Source organism: Oxyura jamaicensis, chromosome 7 (assembly GCF_011077185.1).
Source record: "Oxyura jamaicensis isolate SHBP4307 breed ruddy duck chromosome 7, BPBGC_Ojam_1.0, whole genome shotgun sequence".
Classification (NCBI taxonomy): Eukaryota; Metazoa; Chordata; class Aves; order Anseriformes; family Anatidae; genus Oxyura; species Oxyura jamaicensis.
In genome coordinates this window covers 23,610,041-23,635,777 of record NC_048899.1, presented here as the reverse complement: position 1 = coordinate 23,635,777, position 25,737 = coordinate 23,610,041, and the positions used below count along the sequence as shown (strand labels likewise).

At 48.9% G+C, this 25,737-nt stretch overlaps 2 protein-coding genes and 1 long non-coding RNA gene across 10 annotated transcripts in view; 1 reads left to right on the top strand and 2 right to left on the bottom strand.

Annotated features, from left to right (window-relative positions):
- HEG1 (heart development protein with EGF like domains 1) overlaps positions 1-11,045 on the bottom strand; it is a 55,196-nt gene extending 44,151 nt beyond the window's left edge. Inside the window, exon 1 of one of the 3 annotated variants that reach the window (XM_035331411.1) lies at positions 10,969-11,045. Coding sequence is in view for 2 of the 3 variants with exons in the window: in XM_035331409.1 (XP_035187300.1) it covers positions 5,243-5,438 (196 nt within the window). In the remaining variant the exon portion in view is untranslated. Of the gene's footprint in view, positions 1-2,606; positions 2,849-5,242; positions 5,751-10,968 lie in introns of those variants that run through there. The other 2 variants (XM_035331409.1, XM_035331410.1) reach the window with 2 other exon arrangements.
- Positions 4,325-10,056, top strand: LOC118169788. The gene is made up of 2 exons (XR_004752278.1): positions 4,325-4,981; positions 8,786-10,056. It is a non-coding gene; the product is annotated as an uncharacterized LOC118169788 (long non-coding RNA).
- A 2,136-nt stretch (positions 11,046-13,181) lies between the features above and the next one.
- The window catches only part of SLC12A8 (solute carrier family 12 member 8), a 52,971-nt gene continuing 40,415 nt past the window's right edge, over positions 13,182-25,737 (bottom strand). For 4 of the 6 annotated variants that reach the window (XM_035331293.1, XM_035331294.1, XM_035331298.1 and 1 more), the window contains 7 exons: positions 25,524-25,670; positions 22,030-22,702; positions 21,800-21,880; positions 21,078-21,175; positions 18,614-18,731; positions 16,242-16,302; positions 13,182-13,612 (listed from right to left, as the gene is read on the bottom strand). In XM_035331293.1, the coding sequence (XP_035187184.1) occupies positions 13,447-13,612; positions 16,242-16,302; positions 18,614-18,731; positions 21,078-21,175; positions 21,800-21,880; positions 22,030-22,702; positions 25,524-25,670 (1,344 nt within the window). In that variant the 3' untranslated portion in view covers positions 13,182-13,446. The remainder of the gene's footprint in view (positions 13,613-16,241; positions 16,303-18,613; positions 18,732-21,077; positions 21,176-21,799; positions 21,881-22,029; positions 22,703-25,523; positions 25,671-25,737) is intronic. The other 2 variants (XM_035331297.1, XM_035331295.1) reach the window with 2 other exon arrangements.

Here is a 25,737-nt window from a genome sequence, read left to right as displayed (position 1 = left end):
TACCACCTCCACAGTCAGCAGCTCTCTTACTCCCCCTCTAAGCGATTCTCCTGTAACGACAGCTCCAGGAGTCGGGGCTTTCAGGAGAGAAAGCCAAACCTGCCGAGGCACTCAGCGCACATCAGGACTTTTGGCAGCAGCGGCCCATCGCCCACAGCCGAGATGCTGAGTGCAGCTGGGGCGATGCTCCAGTAACTGCCTGCAAAACCAGTTGGCGAATGACTCGGCGTCGGGGCACAGAGGCTGCAGCAGCCGATTTATGCACAGTTCTACACCTTCCAAGGAGCCCCACCTGCATGGGGGACAGGCAATGGAGAATTCCTTGTGGGACTGGATGGAGACACCACAGCAAGACCTGCCTGGGGGAGACGGGTTGGCTTTTGCACTTCAGACACTTAATAAAAGGTGTTTCTATTCCTCGTGCATTTTATCCTGGCTTCTGAAGAGACAAAGCTCATGAGACAGCTTCACCTGAGCAACTTATCACACCTTTCCCTTGTGTGGCTTTGCCCAAACACTGACAGCTCTAAGAACAAACCACCCCAGCTCCACACAAGCACACTTTTGACCCCAGCATCCCCATCAGTGAAATCCTGCAGGAGCTTCACCTTCCTGCAGCTGGTCCCACCCCGCCCCTTCTTCGTGACCAGGGTGGCTGCAACCACCTACAGCACCCAGCTGGCACAGAGAGGCAATTAACAGCAAAGAAGGGATGGAAGCCAGCATCCTGAAATCTGCACTGGAAACCTCACAGCGTCCTGACCCTAGGAGGTCCTCATTTCAAGCAGGAGCTGGTTCTCGTTCCCACTTTCCCATGTGATCTCCCAAGCACCCCGGCAGACAAGCTTTGACACTGCTCTAACACAAGCAACGACAACGCGGGCAGCTTGGAGAAGCTGAAGTTTACAGAGCTTCCTTTCCTCGAGGGAACTGCATTTTTCTAAGATTATATTATTACTTGGGCTGGTCGCTCAGTAATGCAACATCATTTCCCTTTTGGGTGGGAAAGTTCTCTCCTTGTCCTCTGACTCGAATGATTTCAGCCCGAAAGGATGACTGCAAACTCACTGCATAATCGAAGAGCCGTAAGGGAACCGTGCCCCCGGCTACAGCAGCGGGATGCTGTGGTGCAACACACGGGCAAAAATGTAGGGCCAGGTGTGTGCACATCCCAGCTGCACGTATGCAGAAAAGAGTGAGAGGGACGGGTGGCCAGATGCAACAAAACCACTTTCTATTGCTGTACATCTACAGACTTCATTCTTTCACTGAGCCTGTGCTCGCAGCAAAGTTGCATGTGCTCTGGCTGAATATCTCAGCAAATGAAGCTCTGGTATTTATGGAAACAGCAAATTACAATGCAAATGTTGCAAAAGTGCTCAGAGAAATAAAAATTTGAATTTGTAATCAGGCCTATTTCCACTGAAAATTGGATTCTGCCTTTTATGCTCAGCCGATTGGGAAAGAGAAAAACACATTGTATGACCTACATCTTCAATCGAATGTAAATAACAGGGCCTGGGTTTGGGGTATTAGAGGCTCGTGACAAGCTTGCTCACCAGCTGCAGACTATGGATTATCTATCGGGCGTTATCAGGGGAATATACTGAACAAGCAACCTTTCATTTGCTCGGGGCACCTGCTGACCCTCTGGACAGCCAAACCGCCCTTAAAGCTTCCTTGCACCACTCTGACAGCAGAGAGACGCTAGAGCAGGTGCCGGGATTTGGCTGTGCTTCAGGATGGCATTTTCATGTTGCAAGAAGGCAGATTTTTGACCTTTTCATGGAAATAATTCTTTATTCTGCCCGGGCTCAGTCTCTGCTCTCACCCGGAGGACAGCTCGGTGCTGGGGTGGGCAGCTGGCGGGGCAGAGCGCCCCACAGCCAGCACAGCTGACCCACCACGGCTTCTCTGTTTTTTTTGTTTTGCATTTCCATTTCCTACCAGGGAGCATTTCTGACCACCAGCCCTAAAACTAGAACCTGTAACAGGGGAAAGAAGCTCCAGAGGACTTCCAGGATGGGTAGGAACTCTGCTGCTCAAAACAAAGCAGCATCAGAGACTTTGGATACTGAAAATCGCATCCCCTGGGGAGGGTCCCCACCGCCCAGCAGGGCTGGCCACAGCCAGCGGAGGTGCTGCAGCAGCCGCCCGCCTCCCTCAGCTTCCCAGCCACACGAAATAATTACAGCAAATTAAATTATCCATCTGAAGTGGCGATCGCAGCTTGGGAAGAGAGATGTGTGAATGGCTGCTGAGGCGCTGCACTCGCAAGAGGCATGGACCAGCTCCAGCAGTTTGCTACAGGGAAACGAAAACTTCAGGTGAGCCCAGCACAACCGCGCCTTTCCCCCTCCTTTTCTGAAACTGTTTTTTTTTTTTTTCTTTTATGCTCTTCATTCTGTACCCCGAAGGAGCAGAGCTAAACCTATGCAACCCCAGGGACCTCTCAGCCCACGAAACAAATCCAGCATCCCTCCTGTGCCACCAGCTGTCCCCTGACATCGTGCCGACTCTCCCTGGCAGCATCCTGCACCGCTCTGCACCAGCACAGCCGCACGGACAGCTGGGCTTCTGCCCCCGCAGAGCCACCCGATACGTACCGGAAAGTCTGAGGCAGATTTGGAGGCAACACAGCACTTTTGTGAGAACAGGCATCCTCGTGAACCTCTTCCTTTGCTCCTAACTCTGCTTCTTCCACCCACAGACAGTTTCAGAGAAGGAGAGTTAATGAATAGATGAGCGAGTGTAGAGCGTATGCCAACAGCCAGCCTGGCTCTCCTGGGCTGCAGGCAACGCTGGTTCCTTCTTGGGTGATCTCCTACCTCATTTCCCAGCCTCACACCAGGGAAGCTGCAAGGAAAGGCGGCAGCTGGCAGGGGGAGAAGGGAGAAAGGACAGGAGGGCAGGCACAGATGGCAGCAAAGCAGATTGAGTTATCATGGCAGCTGCACGGCTGGTGTCCCCACTGGGCACCAGTGCTGACAGAGGGATGTGGGGAGGTGGGGGGAGAAAAGGGACTTTGTAGGAGCAGGGGGAGGATTCACAGAGCCATAGACCTGTCCACAGGGACCCGTCCATCAGGGGCTCAGTGCCACCTCTGCCCTCCCCACAGCACCACTGTGACGGCCTCTGCAGGGTGCAGCAGGAGCAGCAGCGTTTGCCAAAGAGTTGGCCACGTGCCACGCATCCCACGGAGCAAGGGAAACAGAGGTGTGTTGCTCCCATTTGACAGGTGGGAAACCTGCAATAATGAGACCAACTGGAGGCAGAGCTCATGACTGAGCCCACATAGGCCCCAGCTCAGCGGTGCCCATCGGGTTGCCTGTCTCTGATGCTCAACAGCTGCCAGGGAGAATCCCCAAGCAGGCTTTGACACCAGCGCCTCCTTTCCCCATCCTTCCCGCTCCCCAGGTCACCTATTTTTTTTCCACTCCAGCCTCCTCTCCCCGGGCTCACCCTGCCCTTCAAACAACAAGCAGGAGCCACCTGCACTGCGGGGCCATGCCACACGCATGCAGAGGCACCGGCAGGCCAGGGAGGGCAGCCGGGCTCCCCAAGCCCACTTGTACTGGCGCTGCTATCTGCTCACTGATGAAGGGCCGCTGCCTCCCAACCTCAGAGCTGTCTCAAAGCCACCCAAGATGCAATCTGTGTTTCCACGTAGCAGCGGGGCGATGGGTTCACAAGAAACGCTCCCCCCTTCAAACAAACATTTTCAAAGAACTCCTCAGAGGGGTGCAAGCGCCGACGAGACAGACAACGGGGCTTTCTGCAGGTCGGCCTGAAAGCGAGATCCCGTCCCACCGCGCCACTTCCCTTGACTGACAAGCATAGAGCTGTAGCTAACAGCGAGTGAATTGCAGCTGTCGGGACACCCCGTAATTTATTATGCCATTTGCTCTGGTTCGAGCTACTACTGTGCTATTTATCACTGCTCCTGGCTTGGGGCTGACGTGATTCACGAGCACCTGTAGCTGCCGGCAGCGCGGAGCAAACTGCAGAGCCCCACGCCCCCGGCCAGACCCAGGGTTTTGCAGCACGAGGACAGCCAGCTCGGGCTTTTCAGGCTCGAACAAAGGAAACGCATTCCTCCGCCGACTCTCAGGAGCCATCAAGGTCACAGGAAAAGATGCCAGATAGGAATCTGAGATGAAATTGAGTATTTTTTTTTTTCTATCCAGTGAGGGATCTGCAAGGGCTCTCATCAAATAATAGCTGAGAACTTTGCAGGCAGTTGCAGATTTTATCTCTTCGAGGCTCACAGCAGGAAAGGCAGTGTTATTTTCACCACTTCTGGAGGGAGAACTGACTCGAAGAGGCACTGAGAGCTCTGTAGCTGGGCCGGGAAGGGACCCAAATCTCCCTAGTTTCAGCGCGGTATCCTGGTCACCAGGCTGCTCTCACAAACACTGTTAGCAGCTTTAATGCACTGCAGGGTGCATCCCAGCCGGGATCCCCAGCCAAACACCTTGTATAGCGTGGGCACATCCTACAAAGGCACCCTTTGCATACCCAAAGACAAACAAAACATTACAAATCTAGTTTTGCCACATTTCCTGAAGTTTTTCAACTTGAGTTTTATAAACTGAACCCTGCGTACCAAAGCGTGGTACTCTTCTCACATCAGGAACTAAGCCAAAACTCGGCGGTCCATCCCAGGCAGGTGATCAGCCGTCTGGACCCGAAACCCACACAGCTCTGTGTTGACGTGCTGGATTTCCTTATCCCACCTGCAGCCGCCCAGCACCAGCTCCCCCAGCGCATCAGGACTTAGTCATCCTGCGAGCCCCATCCCTCCTGGGCGCGTGGGTAAACCCGCTCACCAGGAGATGAAGCGAGCTCTGCTTTTCCTGCAACAAACCCAGCCTACCCACTCCCTGTGCTGAAACCAGCCCCGGCATCACCTGCACAGCACCACACCAGTCCCCGCTCCCGGTCACAGATGTGGCAGGCGAGGAAAGCCACGACTTCGCAGGTGACTGATGTGCCACTTTGGGGTGATACAGAGACACCCTGACACACTTGTCCCACGCGTGGTGTGGGCTCACTGCCCACCCATGCACCCACATCCCGTTTGCAGCTTTCGCCCCTGGCTCCCTTCACCTCTCGAAGGATCCCAGCACCCGGGGGGGGGGGGGGCTCCGGGAAGCCCCACGGAGCGGGGCAGGGGGCTCGGATAAAGCCCCCAGGACGAAGCCACCAGCGTGTCCCCTCGTCCCCATCCCGTCACACTCACCGTGGCGGCCAGCGTGTCCCGCGGCGGGCGGCGAGCAGGGGCGGCCGAGGCGGCTGCGGGGCGATGGAAGAGGAGGAGGAGGAGGAGGAGGAGGAGGAGGAAGGCGCCGGGGAGGAGGGGGTGCGAGGGGCAGCGACCCGGCCGGCGGGGCCAGCCCAAGCCCCAGCAGCAGCAGCAGGGTGCAGGCTGCCGGCATGGCGCTGGGGACGGGACGGGGAGGAAGAGGAGGAGGAGGACGAAGGGGGGTTCACATGCTCGCCGGGGGACGGGGCCAGGCCGGCGGGGGGGTGCCCATAGCGCCCGGTGGGGTGGGGGGGGGGGGGGGGCGGCCAGCAGCGGCGGCAGCCTGCGGCCAAGTGCCGGCGGCCGAAAGTAAAAGGGCAGGCGGCCGAGGCTCCTCCTCGAGCCTGACATCACCCGGCGCGGCCCCGCACGGCTCGGCACGGCTCGGCACGGCCCCCCCCCCCGCATCCCTCCCCCGGGCCGGCCCCGCTCCTGCGCTGCTTTGACCCCGGCCTGGCCTCCCCCGAGCACCCGGCACCGGGTGGGGGCGAAGCTCAGGTCCCCCGGGGGCACCGCCGAAGCGGCTCCGAGCCCAGCACAGGGGGCGTCGGGCAGCCCCCAGGCTTCAGCCCCCTCCCGGCTGCGCCTTCGGGCCCCTGCCAAGTAACTTTGAAAGCTTTTATTGGTTATAAAGCGAACCCGACGGCTTTTCCATGCCAGCAGCGGCTTTTTGAGGCTGCAGCTTCTTGCGGGGGTGAGTTCCCAGGCTGGGCTGCACGGGAGGCAAAGGATTTCCCTTTATTGTTCTGAAATTCCCCTTCCTCGCCCCGCACTCCTGGTTCAGTGAGAGCACACGCCGCGGAGCTGGGGCTCAGGCTCGGCCCTGGCTGCTGGCAGCCCCAAGGAGCCTGGCTGCAGCGTCCCCACCGAGCCCTCCATCCCTACCAGCAGTGCCCCGTCCTCGGCAGCCTCTTCCCCGTGGGATGCTCGCACGCCCTTTGCTTTCCCTCCCCGAGCTGTTTATTTCAGGTTCAGGCTGAATTTCCCCCAGCCAAGCAGAATCTGGTTTTGAACACGGCTGGCAAGCGACAACCCACTGAATCCAGGACCAAACACCGATTTGGTCTGTACCCCCTGCTCCCTCTTTCTCCCTTCACCAAAAGAGAAGCACGTAGCCAGCTACCGAACACAAACTCTCTCTCCCGACGGCCTCTTTCCACCCAAAAGGTGGCACTGATGAGCCCACACAGGCACGCGAACGACAGGGGCTTGTCCATTTAGTCCCGGACACGGGGATTTGGCATCCCGTTATTATGGGTCTCCCTGAAATGAACTGGCATGTCGCAACCCCGCTTCTAATTACACAAGGCAACATCCCAGCCCTGGCAGCTGGGGCCACCTGAGCAACCCAGAAGCTGCAGGCAAGCTGCCACCAAGCTGCGTGGTCTGCACAGGACATCTTTGGGGTTCGTCCAGCCTACGCCAAGGGCCTCACCCATACCTTTCAGAATGGGTTGCCTAAAAAAAGGCTTCCTCATCAACATGATGGAGATACCCACGTTCAGCGAAGCGAGGTGCCATCAAGAGTTAAAGCTGGTGTGAGGAGCTGTAAAGTAGCTCGCTACTTTGGGAGAAGGCCCAGGGAATGCAGAGCAGCAGCTCAAAGAGCTGGGGGATATCTTTTTGCATGAAGTGCATGACTCCCCGTTACCAACTCCTACGACAAGCACTCTGCATCCTCTGAAGCTGTAAATCCAGCAAGCAGGAAGCGCGGGATTGAATGCTCTTCCAACAAGTCTCAATAAATTCTTCCTACTGTTTTACTCAACAGGCACGTTGAGAACAAAATCAGCGGTGCGTAAATGCAAAATAAATGTTGCTGAAAGAACAACCTTGAGGAAGACGGGGTTGGTATCAAATGTCCCCACCTCCTGGTGTCCCTGAGGTGCACAGCAGGGCCCCCGCCATGCCCTGCCACTGCCTACAACACCCAGGCTGGGACAAAAGCACTGTGATGGGAGCTGGTACCATTAAATGAGTATTTACCATACAGAAAAAGCTATCCCCGCTCTGTCGCGGCTCCAGCCACAAACAGCGTGTTATTCACAGGCACCTGGAAAGGAAGCGCCAATGTCCAGGCTGTTTCGTACTTCCCAAACACCATCCCTTCCCCCACCAGCTGCCCAATTTGCCGAGGCCTCGTGGCTGTAAATGCCAAGCTACCACCTTTTCCTGCCACGTCACTTCAGTCCTACCTTTGCCGCTTCAATGAGGAACGTCCGCGCACTGAAGAAGCCAACTCACAATGAGCCCCACTATTTTTGAGGTCCAGCTCACCAAGTGAACTCGTTCACTTCTCCCTGTGTGGCCCTGAGCTGTGTGCCCCCGTGGCATTGTACATGGCACCAGCACTCGCAGCAGGGCCGCATCCCGCTCCCCAGTAATGGGAGATTTAAATGCATGGAATTCATTTCCCCAGGAGTCAGAAGGACCAGGCAAACCCTGATGTCAAACGCCTCCTGAAAGAGGCTGTGACCTAAAAGTCTCCCCAAATTACGTATAAATACACTCAATGCTTCCATCCAAAAGCAGCACATTCAACTGAAAAAAGAGTTTAAAAAGAGTAACAGCAACACAGGAAGCGTGTAACATTACTATATAAAACATGATTGATAGTAAATGCTGATTAATTGAATCCCACCCATCACCCTGCTCTGGAGGAGGAAAAACACAGTTTGTTTTTGTTTCACCTTGATTTCCACGTTCCAGTCTGAGGGGCTGGAGGCACACAGCCCAATTTACCAGGTTCTGCATTGTTTCGGCCTGAAATCACTAAAAAACACAGGAGTTTCTACAGAAGAGGCATCTCCGTAACACCTCGTAAGGATTACACTCACTGGTCACTTCTCGTCAGTTCTATAGGAACCCTTCACAGCCCCAGCCAACATCATGAAACTCCTGCAGCTCGCTTGAAACGCAGCCCAGATCTGTCTAAAACTTGGATCTGGCTCATAAACCTCAGACAAGTTTTAAGCTGATGATGAATTAAGGTACAAAGTGAATATTTTCTACTCCTGGAATTTGTTATTAAAAGTCCTGAGTTTCCGAAGTGGACAGATAGTTCCTAACCAAGCAATTAATTACCTTCGCCGTCTCCTCTCGATGCTGTAAGCCATCCATTAATGGATCCCAATCACCCAAAAGGCACTTAGCACCTGAACATTTTTCTTGAAATTCTGGGGATAGTGGTGTTTGATTGATTTATTTTTACAAGAACTGCCCGCCTCGTACCTCCCTTGGAAGCACCTCATTCCAGATACTTGATATTTGGAGGTTAAGATGGATACGGGTCTTGTGCTCTCTTTTCGTCCCTCACAGAAAAATGCACAACAAAATAAAGCCACTGGATCCAAAATGTTGCCTTTTGAATCCCATTGTTGGAAATAAACCCAACATTTTCTGGAAAACAAGAAAAAACAGTCAGCCATTTCAATCTATCTGGTAAGAAGCAACTCTAACCCTCTGATTTATTTCTTTCAGGACCCTTTTCAGCCAGCTCTGGTTTGGAGCGTATCAGGAACAACCCAGCCCTTCCAAAAGCCCTGCACAGCAGCACCGCCACGATCCAAGAAGCTGCTGCTGCTGCTTTCCAAGGTTCACGAGCAGCATTTGGATCCCAGAAAGCTACAGGTGCACTCCTGTACCACCGGGCTCTGCCGAGCTGCCCCAAGGCTTCTGCTCACAAACCTCTCAAATCCGGGCAAATCCCAAAGCCACGAGGGGCAGAAAGGGAAGGAGCCTCTGTTGCACCCCACAGCTTTAGAACTCTGTTTCCAGCCCACAGTTGGCTGCCAGAGCCTCTCATCCACAGCTCTGAGGGCTGTTTTACCCAGAGGTCTCGCCTTGTCTCAGGTTTAAATGCCATTACAACAAATCTAGGTCTCAGCACTGTGAAAGAAGGAATATAAGTTCGCTGCATTCCTGTTTTATATGGAGTTACCAGATTTATAGCTTGACTATATAATCTTTTAATTTTCTCTCGTTTATTGCAGTAATTGCCCTTTCTAGAATTCACCAGACAAAGGCAGTAATTCAAATAACCTCATTTTCCCACTGATTTAAACGACAACCCTAGGCTGGCTGCTGTGATTCAGTACATCTCAGCCAGCCTTGCAGGTGTAGGTATGATGCTGCACCAAACTGTGCCTGCCTGAACCAGAAAGGCAGGGGTGAGAACACACCACCCCACTCTCGCAGAGAGCCGGTTCCTGCATTAGCCCACGCACAGAACCGTCATTTATTCAGCACATTTTGTCATACTGCTTCTGTGATCGCTGTTACCTGCTAGGAACAAGCGACCGCCCTAGCTGTGAGACTTTTTGGCCAACATACACACCAAAAAACATCCAAGGAAACCCAAAGCTAACCAAGAGAGAGCCACGAGGGGAGAAAAAAAATATGGATGTGGGTTAAGCTCTGGATTTAAGGGGTTTGGCTCCTGATGGGGGACACAGGCAGACCTGAGGGGGTGATGGCAACTTATATCAAGGAGCTGTCGTTTAACGCCGATATCACAATGAAACTTGGCTTTCCTCCTGCCCATTCTCAACCCTATTTGTGTTGCAAGTGTTCTGAGGCAGAAGATTCTGATTTCTGGACACTTGTTAATGTTGTGGCATCACAAACACAGCATGAGCTTCTAGTCGAGACTACAAGGCAAATAATAAAATATTTATCCTACCGTCTGTGCTTGCATCTTCTGCAAATGAACCTGTCAAAACTCAATCTAGCAACCTACAGTTGAAGCCTTAGAAAAAAAAAAAAAAGGCCCTTTCACATCCACATATCTCTCAAAAACAAATGTTCTCCCTCCCTGCCCCATTGCTAAACATCCTCATTTCTTAAAAACAATTCCCTGAACTCCAAGGAAAGTAGATTGTAGATGATAACAAAGCTCACGTGGCTAAAAAGATAGAAGGGTCTTTTCATAAGGACGTTAACCAAACTGCAACTTGTAGCGGACAGATAAGGCTCAGAGCTGGGCCCCAAAATGACCTTCAGGGATGCTGAGTCTTCACTAAAGCTGCAGCATTCAGAGCTACAGTTTGGCTCCCAGGTGGGCAGAAGGAACACTTCCCACTCACAGTGGGTATTCCCACCCACGTTACTTCCCTTCAACCACTAAATGTTGACAAATTGCTGTCCCTAATTTCGTGCATTTTTAGAGTGCTACAAAAGCTACAGACGTTTTAGACAACGCACCCCGATGATCTGTAATGCAATTAGTCTTCCTCTCTTCCTAGAAAAGCTTCCTTGATACACAAAGACCTACATGCCAGTGGGGTCTGAACTCACCCAGCCTCAGAAGTGGGCGAGTCTGTGGGGTTACAGGAGGGGGAACCAGCCAGGAACCCCAAATGCAGTTGCTCTGAGGTGGATTGGGGTACCCCAAGCCACAGGCCTTGTCAGGATTAAATCAGTGTTTGGGAAGAAAGTAAAGCACAAGCTTGATTTTCAACTGGCTTTGGCTTTTCAAAAGCACAGCATGCGTGAGGAAGCAGATCAGACTGCTGCAAATACTGTTGTCCCCATCCCTTCAGAGGTGGTGACTCCTGAAACAAGCCTTCCCTCCACCGTCACTGTTAACTACGTCAAAGCTAACGCCCTGAGAAAGATGAGCACATCCCGTCTCGAGCACTGAAAAGGAAAGTTGCTCTACTTACAACACACGGCGGCGGCGAGGAAACCAGCCCCACACGACACGCTCCTCTCTTGTAGGCCCGATGGGAGGAAAAGACCAAGAGCCGGCCCTGCAGCGTGGCACAGGACCTGGTACCTGCCATGCTGGGGTGGCTGCTTTGGGGAAAGCTGCTCCAGGAGCAGCATGTGCAGCACAAAGCCCAGAAAACCTAGGCACAAGGTGTTTGGCAGACACACGGCGGCAGGCACCTCCAGCACCCACGGGGCGCAAGCAAAGCTGCGGGCACTGTCCTGAGAGGGATGGCCCAAATCCCGGCAGCCAAAGGGAGGAGCTGTTTGCATTGCTGGTTTTGGGGACAAGCAGGAAGCATGGTGTCAGACACACGCATTCCCCAGCATGGCTCCCCTGTGGGGTCTGGTGAGCACAGTACCTGCTCTCTTCCATCCCCAGGTCTCCCAAGTGCTGCCTGGCTTTAACAAGGGAACTAAATTGTGTGGGAGCTGACGAGGTTAACCCGGGGATTTCTACCCATTAATCACTTCATGCTGGGCTCTGGGGTTTCCTTGAGTTTAAGCTGTGCTCCTGAGGCTGCAGGGCTGGGCAAGCTTGTGCTGGGGAGGGCAGGCACCCCGCAGGGCTCACACAGGGGCGCTCTGCGAAACGCGAGGGCTCACAGCCCTGGTGCTGCGGTCGCGTATCAAACTCTAGCAGGAGACAGCGCAGCACAATGTGGCTTGTCAGCGAGGTGGATCAGCTCCAAGCAGAGTCTGAAAGCTTGCACAACAGCAGCAACTGCCAAGGTCAAAGATAAGTTAATTTGATCTTAATAGCTGACAATAAAAATTGACCGTTATCTTGCCACGCTTTGAACTGATAAGAGCAAAGCACCAGCAAAGTTTCTCAGATTTGTCTTCAGGGGAGAATCTGTAATTCTGCCTACTGTGTACCAGCACAGACATCCCCAAACTCTGTCCTGTGCCTTTGCTATTTATTTCTTCTCTTAATTCAGCACTGCGAGATGTGTCCTGATGCTGTGAGCACAGAAAGGGCTCTCCTGAGCATGCAGGTGGCCCCAGCGGACCTGGGGGAAGCCTCAACGCATCCAAACAGCAGATCCACACACCATTTGGAAATCCAACACAAAAAGAAAGCAAGAAATCCTGACAGGACAGCTCCCAACAGAGAATGATGAGAGGTGGATCAGCATTGGCCAACATTTTCTGTTTGCTTCTATTGACATAATAAATACAAGGTTACAGATATTTAATGAAATACCGGCAACCTAGAAAAATGAATATGCTTTCTGCAGTGTTGCAGGATTGCTCTCTTCTTCATCTCAGCTGAAAAGTCTCCCTTGGTCCCCTTTCTAAGAAACCTGGAGAGCCAAAGCCACAGCAGATCAGACCACGAGGTGGGACAGAGGGTCCCCAGCGCTGGGGCACAGCCCCGAACGGCCCCAGAGCTCACAGGCACTGAACGTGGCCACAGCCAGCACAGAGAGGAGTTTCTGCTGTCTCAAGTTTTTATTTCACAGAAGAAGAAATAAATAATTTAATAGCTGAAATGATCACAGATTACAGGAAGCGAGAGGCAGTGATTTCTCCCTCCTTTTACTTAGGTGCATATATCTATAAAGCTCAGTACAGGATGAGCTTGAAGCAAAATTAGCAAAATGTGTTTTGTTAAGGCACTTGTGAATCATCTCTCCTTTTATCCACGAGATGCTCTATTTGGAGATAGCTTTGATTTTAGGTTTGGTTCTTGTTTCAGAAAGGATGTGGGAAGCCACTATGAAAAGATGCTAAGGCATCGCTTCGTGGTTTCACAGTACAGAAGAGTTCATTATACTGCATTACTGCATATAAACACGCAGGTTCGATTCCAGTTATGAATATATTTCATAATCCTCTTGCACTTGCCACTGGCTCTGGCCTATTGTCTAACACCTTAAAGTACTTTCTAAGACCTTGGTAATTGAAACGCTGAGGTAGAAAATTGCTGTATCACAAGCAGGCAAATTCACGCCGGGAGGAGAAGTGAATTGACCTGGAAGGTCGCATCCATCAATGGCACAGCTGGGACTGGGTACTTGCTCCTGCGTCTGAGGTCACTGCTCGCAAATATAATGCACGCTGCTGCCCTGCTCCCCCAGAGGACATCTGAAATTGGGTGTTGTAAGCTTTTACAGCAGGAGCAGTATTCAGAACTCAGTAGTGCTTATAACTGAATTATTTAAAAGGATTATATCATTCTCAGTAACTCATCACTTCACTGGATCGGCCCTTTTATTTGCGGGTTGGTTTTATCCCCCTCCCTTTTGGATAAGATTTGAAACCTGGGCATGCTGTAGTTTGCATAAACAAACAAGCCTTGAATATGTAAATAACTATCCACATCCTTTCCATATACATTCAAGTATTTCACAAGGCCCCGTGGCAGTGACTAGCACTTATCAGCCCTTTCAGAGATGACAGCTTGGTATTTTTTCTGTCCTCCCCCTTTACTGAAACTGATTCACAAACTCTTCTCTGCTGATAAGGGAGGACTGGTGATAGCGGTCTCGAGAGGCAAAGTCTGCATTCTCCTCGGTGAGCTGCGTGGTCTCCATGCCAACTGTTGCAAAGGCCGGTGTCACAACGATCTGCTCCTTTGGAGATGGCCTTCTCCTGTAAACACAGAAGCAGAGGTGCTCGCATGACCCGCTGCTTGCCGTTAGCAGCCACGCGCCTGGCTGTGCCAAGGAAAAACACGCCCGTGGCAGGGCACTTGGAGAAGGGGCTGCATCGCCCTCGGAAGGCAGAGAGTTAATCTGCAATCATTTTCCTAGAAGGCATGCAAAAACTATACTTCAACCTCCTCCCTCATAAACGCTGGAAAATATACATTTTCTTAGCAAATACATTTCCTCTTTGGAATTGCTCCAAACGTTGGCTATCCCAGTCTCCAGACGGTGCAGGAAAAGAAGGAGCACGAACTATTGCTAATGAAAAATATCCTTCTTATAGTTTCCTAAGCTTTTGTGTACATTTCAATTACTTTTGAGACCATATAGGCTGGAAACTCTTTTCCTCTTTTAAATAAAAGAGGAGACTTTCCTGCAGTTTTTTTTTTTTTCCCCAGAGGCCAACTTTAAGAAAACCTTACTGCACACCTGCAAATCAAAACTGGAAGACCTTATAACACTGACTCAGCCCTCTTTGAGGTGCCAAGGATCCTTGATCGCTTTCAGTGCTCTTGCACTCTAATGCAATGACTTCTTTACCTCAAATTCATTAACATGTCTTGCTTGGATTCCAAGAAATTGTGGCTGAGGAAAAACGTGCAAGCGATTTCAATGCAATCTCCTGTAGTGTAGAAAAGGTGGGCTTCAAAATAACCCACCCAGCCCCCTAGCAGAGCCAAAACTGTGTCTGTGCCAGCATGAGCAGGACCCCTGGCATTAGGACGAGGTTACCAAGCTGCCTGGCTCAGAGATTGCAATCCTACGTGAGAGAGAAGTAAGATCAGTCTCCATCTTGGGCTGCTGCCAGTTCCTCTCTCCATCCTCCCTGGCAGACCCTCTCCTCATTGATTGCACTGATCAAAGTGCTGAGGCCTGTGCCAGCCAGATAACCTGCAGGACAAAACGCCCAGCACCAGTGACACCTCTGCCCACAAGGAACATAAGGACTGCCTCTCCAGAAAAGCTAGCTTAATCTTTCCTATTCCTAGCCACATATGGCAGCTGTCTGTGAAGTTAACCAGCCTCCCATGGCGAGCATCTGACAACAGGCAGGGTTGAGAAGTGCCGAGGGACAACCAGAAGGAAAAAATGCTCCATCATCATAGCTGCAACACGGTAAAATTACAGGCAGTGGATGCGGCTGTACACCGAGGTGGAACAGGACAGCTAAATGCCTGGGACACAAAGCAGCAGGGTCTGACTCACCGTGCAATGAGTAATTCTGGCAGCGCTTCCAGCACGGCCCTGTGCGCCCTGTTCTCCTCCTCACCTCCTCACCCCTGGCTTTGGCTCATGTTAGGAGTCCAGCAGACATGGTGAGTGAGGGGGAGAAAGGAGGGGCAACCCCTAATTCCAAATGAGATACGCACAAAGTACAATGCACACCCTTGACATCCCCTCGCTCCTCCTGTTCCATGTCGCTTGTCTGACGTGGGCTCTCATCTCACTAACAGAAGTGTGCAGCTTTATGCAACTGCCATGAGAGGCAGCAGCAGCTGTGTGAACGAAGCTATTCACAGCAAAAGAGGTTTGCAAGACAGGTGGGTCTTCAGGGCAACACCTAGGGAGGTCCACTGGTCTGGTAGAGGCAGCGGTGGACGGTGATGCAGGAGACCTGATGTGTCTGTTCTCAGCTGTGCCATGGACCTTTCATGGGGATCTAAGAGAGGTCCCATCACCTCTGGCCACCCTCCTGAGCCACCTCTGCCACCAAAGGCATGTAGCCATGTTATAGGGACTGTGGGCAGAGATAAGAGCTGGCAAGACAGGCATACACAAGTGCCAACGTGCCTAAGTGCCTGGACCTTCATTTATTTTAAAGAAGCCACCAAATTTGCACACCTAATGCCTGGCAGCTCGTGTTATGCAGTGTTTACTACAGTGCTCCCCCATTGCAATAGAAAAACAGCCAAACAGATCAGGAACCCCAAATCCCACTGCTCTGTACACCAGCAGAGATGGTCATTACCCCCTGTGGGAAACCCAAACATGACAGAATTAATAATTAATAGGATTTAAGTAAATTAACAAAACCAGTTAATATCCAACCAAATAAAAACCCTGAGGCCTTCTGAGAAGGAAAACTCCAAGATATTTTCTGCTGCAATCCCATATAAACTCGATACTGAATGGTTCCTTCACTGAAGACCTTGTTTATTGTATTTGCCTCTGCAGCTATTGTTGCTTCCCCCGAAATTTCCCCTTTGAAACTCCAGCCCAGCTGGCACATGGGTACCTGTTCCACCACCACCACAGCAGCTCACCACCTGCCATGGGTGGAAGAGCTGGAGTCTCCCACTCCTCATTTACTACCACGTTTTTCAGTTCAAGCTGAGCCTCCAAGGTTGAGCACAGACCTCTGGGGTTTGGACAGTAAGATCAAGAAAGCTTCAGCCACTGGGATATGTCAGCACTGCACTAACTGGAGCCAACGGCCCTATTTGCCTTTAACTTGAGGTCCCCAACAAGGGCCAGACAGACTGCTTGAGGTAAGAAGCAGGTCAACTCTTCCCATGCACATTAGTGGGAACAAGGAGCACTGCCTCGATCTCTGCCAAGTGACTGGTACCAACCTGCATGAGGTGATCAAAGCTGACTTAATCCAGCTGAACAAACTGAAATTCGCTGCTGCTCCTACAGAGAAAAGGCATGAAAAGTCAGTATGTTGCTAATTCCCTCATAATAGCATTTCACCATTCAATTTTTGCATAAAATCCCAAACTGACATGTTTGTTACTAGCTTTCAGTACACAAAGATTTAGCAATTGTGAGAACAATTCTGAAGTCTTCCCACTCGCTGTGGCTTTTAAACGATTGCCGAGAATCTAACCCAAAGTTCATATGGAGAACAGCTATTCCTTCCCAGACTGACAGCTTGTTAAAATACCAGCAAAGCGGTGGCCAAAGCAAAGATACCAGCTGCAGCACCTTCTCCTCCTTAGACTGCAAAGACCATTGCCACTGGAGGGATGGGAAGACCGAAAGAGCTGCTCTGCTGACCCAAGCCAAGGCTGTGGTCTCACGGCTCCCTCTTGGCTGTCCCCACAGAGAGCTGGTTTAACTTATTAGATCAACACCAAGGTTTATTTGGGGATTTCTTTGTAGAGTTAATTTCCTGCACTGGCTAACTGCAAGGGCAGACAAGTGCTGGAGCTGGAAGCAAAAGCAGCCCCCGAAGTCTGTGGTGAGGGATAGGGAGGAGAGCAGAGACCCAGCAACAACTGCTGGATTTTTTTTAGGCTGTTGGAGGGAAAGAGAGAGGAGGAGGGACCCTTCAAAATCATGGAGCATTCCTGTGGCAGAGCCACTGTTCCTGAGGTTTTCATCTAGTTCTTACTTCAGAGCATCTCTCAAGACAGTGTCTCACAACTTCTCTGTGGAGAATGGTCATGCAGTCTTTTGAAGAACAAAATGGGTCATTTGATGTGGTGTGACTGCAAAAATAATTTTCACTCACAACCAAATAAAAGTCAGGCTGAACTTTGCGTGTTCATTTTTAACTTCTTTGCCATGTGCTGTTTTACAGTATGCATGGAAACGCATGTGCAAAACCAACCAAGACAAAAAGGTTTATTTATACTGTCATTTCTCAAATCACCTTCCATAATCTTCTACACACTGAGAAAATCTTTTTAAAGTTATTTTTGGAAATATTTCAAAAGAAAATAACAAAGATGTAACAGTGAGTAAACAAAGGCAAAGAAAACCCCAAGGCCTGAAGTCACTATTTGTGTTTTGTTTAGTATTTGGGGCAGTACAAAAAGTTTGTTAAAATAAAACTTACGTATTTCAAAAGATACAAAATGGCAAGTAAGAAGAACTAATTCACCGAGTCACAGAACAGTGTGGGTTAGTAGGGACTTGTAAGGATCTCCTGGTCCAACTCCCCTGCCAAGAGCAGGGACACCTTATGCTAGCTCAGACTGCTTACAGCAACTCTTTTCCACCATCCCATACAGACAAATAAAAAAGAAATCAGTTGTAGTAGAAAGATTGGTGAGTGATATATTGATAGTTCCTGAATGACAACTCATTTTTGCTTTCTCACAGCACGGGTTTCTGAAAGCTGTTATCTGCTTACCTAATGCCTAATAACCTTTTATCTAAATAAACCCGGGTGGCTACCTCTGCATTGTTTAAAAGACACCAACTCAGGTTTTCACATGCCGAACAAAACATTGCACATCCATGCATGCAGGTACATACACATTATATCCCTACGTAGAAACGTATGCATATGGACGTGAGCAGGCACCTACTGTGTGTGTATCACCCTCTCCCTTCAGAAGCAGACCGACGCAAACCTCTCCTGCCTCCATGCCAAGGAGTACGCAATTATGAGCTGCTTTTTCAATGTGCTTCAATATTTAATTTTGAACTTGTTTAAGCCCATCACATGCACAGACCTTTTTAAAGCCCTTTGCCTAAGAGTATTTTCCCAGATTACGTTCCTAACATATTCAACCTGTTTAGATCTGGAATCAAAAGGCTCTCTTGTTTTGCAGTTATGAATGCTATGATTTAATGAGATACTTGTCATAATTCCCGTTTTCATTAAAGTTTTCTCAGGTGGTTTTAAACCGATTAATTAAATTTATTAAAATGTATTTATAACAGATTTTTTACAACAGATTTTTCACATTGCCACGATACGTTTGCAATCTGCCATCCCCGTTAAGTCTTAGTATCTGCTTTTGCCATTTAAAGTACAATACAGCCGAAAAACAAGCACAATGTGCAAACTATCAAGCTAATGCTAGTTACAGTTGGAATCAAATATTAAAGAGCCAGACATAAAATGCATTGAAACTACCAAAGAAATTAAATCTCATCACTCACTGTGCCACCTGCATATTAAACAAGAGCATCTCGATTCCTAATTAAGTTAAATTAAAGCTTAATGAATTTTTAAGCAGATTTAATAATACAGAAAAAAATTACTCACCCAGGGGGAGTCCTGGACTCACTTGGCCAATGTAGAAATACAGAATAACCGCTGCTCCCAGGCTGACAAGGGTGTAGATCCACTGAATGACAAACATTATGATGAGGGACACGATTGCCTGTTGAAAAGACAAGGTTTAGGGTAGCTCCTGAGCAAGGTAGTATATTGCTGTCAATCTGACAGCTGTTCTGCAAAGACCAGAGAAGCTCTGATCATCTCTTGCTCTGGCCCATGGGAGAGGTGGCAGCATGTGCCCAGGAAGGAATACCCACCTTCACACACAGTTTCACATGGTTTCAGCAATTTATTCTTGAATCTTGCAGTCTGAGCATGGTTTGCAACTCCAATAAAACCTCGTTAATAAAGTGAGGCAGTGCTGGGGTTCTCAAACTGTTATGAGAGCATCAGTAACTGCATTATTTATTTATTTATTGCTAGAAACGCTGAACCTTGTGTGTCAAATTCGTGTAAAACCAGTGCTTTGATGGCATCTCTGCATCTCCATCTTTCTCAGGCCCTCTCGGGAGTGCTGTGTAAGAAATGTAGGTGTGCACCATCTAGACCTGGGATGCAGACACTCAGCTTTACCCTAATGAGTGTTTCTGTTGAGGTGTCTTCCTCTTAAGAACACCCCATGATAGGGACAGAGCCAAGGTTCTCCTTGCACAAGATCTACTGCACAGCCTGCACTCTGCCCATGGGAGGAACAACAGCAGCCACAACCACGTGGGAGGATGGACCCTCCTGGGCATAAGCAGCTGAAAACTGTGGTGCAGGTCCCTGGGGGAACCGCATAATCTCCTGCCTCCAGAGCACTCCACGGCGAGTGGCTTTTGGCCACACATAAAGCATTTCTATCCAGTATTATCAAAAAAGATTTGGGCATGGCATGGCTGAGGTTTCTCCGCAAGGAGTTCCCCATGCTATACAGAGGCTCATTTGGTCTCAGTCATAAACAATGGACAGCACAGGCTTGTACCTTCAGCACCTTCAGCAGCATGCAGGTAGCTTTTAGTGAGCTACCTTGGGTCCTAGAGACAGAGTTTTTGCTTGGGCTACTCAAATGTACATGGAAGCATACATGGAAGGTCATGGAAGCGTTGGCTAGCCCATGGGGAGCTCCAAGCCGCAGCAGCCAAACAGGACGTTATTTGGGAGCATGAAGCTGTATCTGGAGCCTCACCAGCTCGCAGGGTAGAAGTGGCTCAAGGAGCATATGAGAAGGGGCAGAAGCAGCATCTTCACAGGTCAGGCTAGGCACAGCAAGGGACAGCACATAAGAACTAAAGCAGTCACGGCCGACATGGCTGGTGAAGCCTGAAGACAAGGCAGAGGGGAAAGGAGCCTGGATGAATAAGTGTATCTGATTTTTCTTCTGTGATTTTATTTTGCATTGTTGATCCCTTCTTATCTCTGTTGCAAACTGCTCCCGAGTCTGACTATGGACAGGAACCAAATCTGCTTTAATGAGCACATCAGGCATCTCTAAGTCAATTCCCCCACAAAGGCAGAGCCAACCACTCTGAACCCCGTGATGACAAGCACTCGGGGGCCCCGTTAGTTACTGAGCCCAGAGAGAGCATTATAGCGTGCGACCTCCTAGAGATGTCATCGCTAGAGAGGAGCCTCCAGCATCCATCCCACCCACCGCGCCACTGTCTGGCAAGACCTTTCTCCAGTAGTTGTCTGCTGGCAGCCAGAGCAGCAGATCTGAAAAGAAGGTGTCAAACTCTATCTGAAGATTAAATTAGAAGGGTTCAGTACGTTGTTCAAGGGTGTTTGTTATGTTTTACGTACAGCTATTAAATCCCCATCCATGCAGCAAAGCCAGATGGTTCACTCATTATCCATATCTGACCCTTTTCCTGTCATCTGCCCATTAATCCATCTTCCCAAGAAGAATTTAAATGTCCTGAACTCTTCAGTGGCTTCAGGAACAAGCTATTTAAAAGTTATTTATTCTTTAAAGTAACGTGCTGGTGGAACGCTCCACCTTCCTCCCCCAAAACGTGGAATTTCACAGCCAGGCTGCTCTGATCAGGAGTTCAGTGCTAATTAAACGCCACCCCGAGCTTGCAGAAACTGTTTCATAAATAAAAATGACATCTTTGAAGCTGAGGTCCCAATCCATTCCATGGCAAGAAAAGGCAGGCTGTTTGGTTCATATTGAAAAGAGGGTCACAGTGATTTCTTCCCAGCGAGCCACGGATGTTTAACTCTAGAAGAGTCCTAAGATGTTGGAGTTTATTTATTGCTGTTGATGTTTTAAATAATATCATCCACCTTTCTCTTAATTTGAACCGCTGGGTCTATGGTCTCTGAAGTATTTAGTTCAGGTGACCTCCTGGGATACCAGAAACAAAAGCCATTTGAAAGTACTGGAGCGTATTTACACTAAGTAATGAATTTCCTTCAATTTTCGGCAGTCACAAACCAGTGCTCAAAATAAAAGAAAATTACTTACACCAGCAAAGGAAACCCAGTGATTGCAGAATCTGGAGTAGAATGATTCTGGAATTTGCTGAATCCCCAGTTCTAGATTTTGTTGTCTTACAGATGATTCTAGAGGAGAAAAGGGGAAAAAAAAGAAAAGAAAAAAGAAGTTAAAGATGAGCTGAAGCATTGGTCTCTTTCTACTTTGCCAAAAACCAAACCAGAAATTCTAGCTGACAGTTGAGTACAGCACAGCTTAACCAAAACTTCTAAAATGAAAGCAGAAAAGACGATCAACAAAAAAAATTTACAACTTCAGTACTGAGTCTATCTTTAGGCCTCCCGTATGTCATTGACTGCGATGGAAACTGAGGCACAGTTTCCATGTTTGTAAAAGAAGAGAAACAATTCTTTTCTCCCTCACACGGGTTTATGAAGCTTAATTGAATAATGTTGATAGAAGACTACAGGTCTGAGACAACAACCTCTGTGGCAAAACACCCATATTGCCAATGAAATAAATTCAGATTCCTAGCTGTGGGTGACAAATTACAGCCTCTACCTGCAGCATGGGGATCATCTCATTTCCACAGCCAGAATTTTAGTCTCCCAAGGCTCCATCCCTCCTACTCCACATCATGGTGAAATAAGGCCCAAGATAACACTCAAAATGTTTTTAATGTACAGTGTTAAGATCGCATTTGTAGAATAATGAGTATGCAGTAAACAGCCCTACACGAAATACAGTCCTGCCTGCTTTCCTGTGATTAATCTTCCATGGGAAATTACATTGGAGCTTCTCCTGTGATTCATTACAATGAACTCTACCCTCACCTGTAATAAAATATATTATTGCTATGAATCACTGAATGACAGCCCTGTATCAAGCTAGTTTCTCACCTGCCTCCAGCAAAGCACCTGGAGGACTAAGATTGTAGATAATTGCCTTTGAGCATGGAGATGCCCACCTCCTACACACTCACCTTCCACCCTCTGGCTGCGGAGCTCTGGCGCCTGGCTGCGGAGCTGCTCCCCCTGCTCCAGCAGCTCAGGTGTCCCCTGGGTGTCCGCAGCAGGCGACCAGCACGGACCCACCTCCAGCTGGTGGCCCTGCTCAGCGAGGTCCTGATAGCTTTCGTGGTGGGGCTCCGCAGTCTCATCCCAGCCATACTGAGCTGGAGGAGCATCATGATCGAGATCCAGAAGAAAGCTGTCTTGTAATGTTTGCTTGGCTGGCTTCTTCACCTTTTTCTGTTTGACATTTTGGGTTAAACTCTCAGCTCCTTTTTTGCTAGCACTTGGCTCGTTACGAAATGGTTTAAAAAGCTGGTCCATGTCTTTTGTGAATTCCAGCAAGGTGCCGTTCGATCTGCTTTGAATTACTCCATCTGATGCATGGCTGGAGGGCTTGTTGAAAATCAAAGGCTGGGAAGAGTGAGGAGGCTTAGTGTTTTCCACTTGTGTCTTGCCAGCTTTTTGCTGATCATCGTAGCACAAGGAGATCGAGAAATAGGAATAGTCAACAGCAATATATGTCAACATGAAGTTGATGGTGACTATCGGGGCAAGAACATTCACTTGCCCAATGAAGACAAAAGCCATGGTGATGAGACTTGTTAAGCAAATCGCAGCCACTGGAGTCCTGTTGGGTCCTTTCTGTTACATAAATAAAAGAAAGGTATTTAAATTAATACTCGTGAGCTTTGCTGTGAGGGTCCCTGGTGGCTCAGCTGTAAAGAATGGTCACCCCAGCAGTCTGCAGGTACGTGCATAGTCATGAAATACACACCCCCATGTATGCAAGCAGAGGCCCCTTGGCTTAATAAATTAAAGAACAGACTGGAAGCCAAAAGCTGCTGAGTCCCCACCTCACCTCCAATTCTCAATCTTTCTCTTAGAAAAATTCATCAAGTCTCCCTCTGTATCTCAGAGTACACCATTAAAGCAGCAATAAACCTTCAGAGAGACATGTGGGGCCTATGGGAAGTCTGGGCTGTATTCTGGCAACAAAACATGTTAGAGTTAACTGTTCATTTCTGATTTTTGTATTTTTGTGCCATTTTTGTATCAGCAGCTTCAGGCCCTGTCCTGACTCAAGGATGAGCTAAATCCATGGTCTGCTGGGACTCTGTACTCAGCATCTCCTCCTTTCTTCTACCAAAGCTGCATCAGCCCAGCACCAGGAAGAATGCAGCAGAAAGGTTTAGCAGCTAAAGGATGCTGGGGGCACCAGCAATGCCAGGCATCAGTCAGGAAGGCAGGCAACCAGGAGAAACACAGCTTGTTCTTCTCCTTTGGGGTAGGGAGACAACGAGAGAGAGACAAAGCAAAGCACATCAGGGAGTGGGGAGGCTGAGCCATCTGCTCACAAATTTTAACCCTAGGTCTAATATGCCCTTTCTCAATCATTGCTAGAGAGTCAGATGAAACGATGTTAAGTGTCCATCAGAGCCTCTGCCAAGACCCTTTTAGGATCAGGGTTTGTCCTGTACTCCTCACCTCCAAGGACTTTCTAAAGACAGGTAGAAACTGAAACCATGGCAATGTCCTTTAAGAACAAGCTTCGGTTCTGAAAAGGATCAAAAGGAAATGCTTTAAGTTATCTTGGCACAACATGGAGTTTTGCCAGCAGTGTAGCAGCTGAGGGATGCATTTCAGCAATGGGCTGGAAAGGCGCTCTTACAGTCCCCTCACACCAACACCATCACAAGACAGGGAACATTTTCCATTCTACGTTTTCATTTACTGCATGTGCTTCTCCAATAAACACACAGCTCAAATGGAAACTATTTATATTTCCTCTACACTTATTAATAGAAAAGGGGACCGGTTCTGGACCTTACGCCTTTTCACAATGAAATGAGAAATATGTCTCAGGGATAAGAACATGGTTCTCAGAAAACATCTTAGGTATTAGAAAGACTTACTGAGAAAGGGAACAGATGGTACGATCTCAGGATGCCTCTGGCTTAGGTTTAACACTACAGAAAACAATAGTGTCCTTCACATTAGCTGGGGTTATGTTGACTACAGCGCTTTCCTAAACCATGGAAAAGAAGACCTGATACGGAACAGATTGTTAAGGGCAAATTACATTTATTAACTCTCCATGAACCAAATCGAGATAATTTTCAAGGTGGCAGAGAGAAGGAACGGATAAAGTGATCTGCCTTTAACGTCTCACCTCTTTTTGAGCACTTCCACTGTGGCACTCTGCCTAGACAGAGTTGAGAGCAGAAAATATTACAGAAAGACAGAAAACTATCAGAGAAGAAAGGGAATCAATTTTGCAGTCCTAGGGCTAAATCACTGACAACTTGGCAAGCGTTGCCACATGGAGAACAGTCTGTTCTGGGATTGCCTGACAACTGTCCTCAGTAGCTGGAAGTTTTTGCTGTTGTTACCATTCCTGATTATCCTATCATTATTACCATTATCTTGACTTTAATTTTCAAGAATTGCTTTGAGAAATATTATGAGATAGAGGAGATAATTATACTTAAAAAACAATCTTAAGTATTGCTATTGTGAAATATTTCTCTGTATTTATAAGCTGCTCTGAAGGAGTAAAACATCTTAAGATTTTCCCAGCTGCTCAGTACAGACAGTTAGATGCTGCAGGTTTTTTAGAGCAATGGAATTTTTTTTCTCCCTGTTTAGAAAAAGGGAAGTCCATAAGAAATACTTGTTCTAAACGTATAGCCCAAGACTACACAATCCTTAGTGACTGGGACTTTGACTGTTCTCAGGGGAACAACTCATGTGAATTAGGATTAGGATTAGTGACTGGGACAAGGAAAAAGCCTCTTGTCATATTCAAAGCAAGGCTTTGTTTTGAAGTATATCTAAACCTTAGCAGCCCCCTAAATTAACCTTTCAAATCTACTCTCTTGTTATTATTTTTATTGAGTCCAAAAGGCATCTCACCCTATAAAGTGCCCTCTTCTCCAGTGTGACAAACTGAATCCACTGCACTGGGACTAGTGATGTACTCAGCTCTGAGGTCACCAAAGAAGGTAGGAAGATTTCAAAGAGCAAATGAAGGAAAGAATTAAAAAGGAACAGAAAGATAAAGAGGCAGCTAGCATCCATCCAACCAGAGTGGTTAGACAAAAGCTTCAGGCCTCTGCCCTGAAAGGGAGGGCACAGAAGAGCTAAGTACCTTGGTCATGATTACAATCAGCATGGGCTTAGATCAGGTGTTTGCAAAAAACAAATCACAGGCAAAGTTGTACCATAAGTGGCTGTTTTCCTGGAGACATCTCAAAAGAAAGGGACCAAAAGGAGGAGGTCCCACAGCCCAGGAAGGGCTGTCCTGGCACAGCGACAGGACTGACAGCTTTGGGAAGGGCATGGCTGAGATAGGGTGCACAGATCCCATCCTGCCCCACAGACACACAGAAATACTGCCTCCTTATATCGACAGTTTTCCCTCAGGTTAGGTTTTGACAGTAATTTCAGAGAAAGGATTACTAACCCCACGTCCAAGAAAGGCGAGCATGGGGACCACATTCTCCTGGGCGATGCATTGCAGGATTCTGGGTGCTCCATAGAGCCCTCCCATGCAGGAGGCCAGGGATGAGATGTACAGACCTAGCAAAAACAAGAAACCCACCAAGGATACCTGAAGGAAGCAGAGAGGATGCAAAGTTGATTACTTCATTCTTTGAAGACCTGTGAGTGATTTTAAA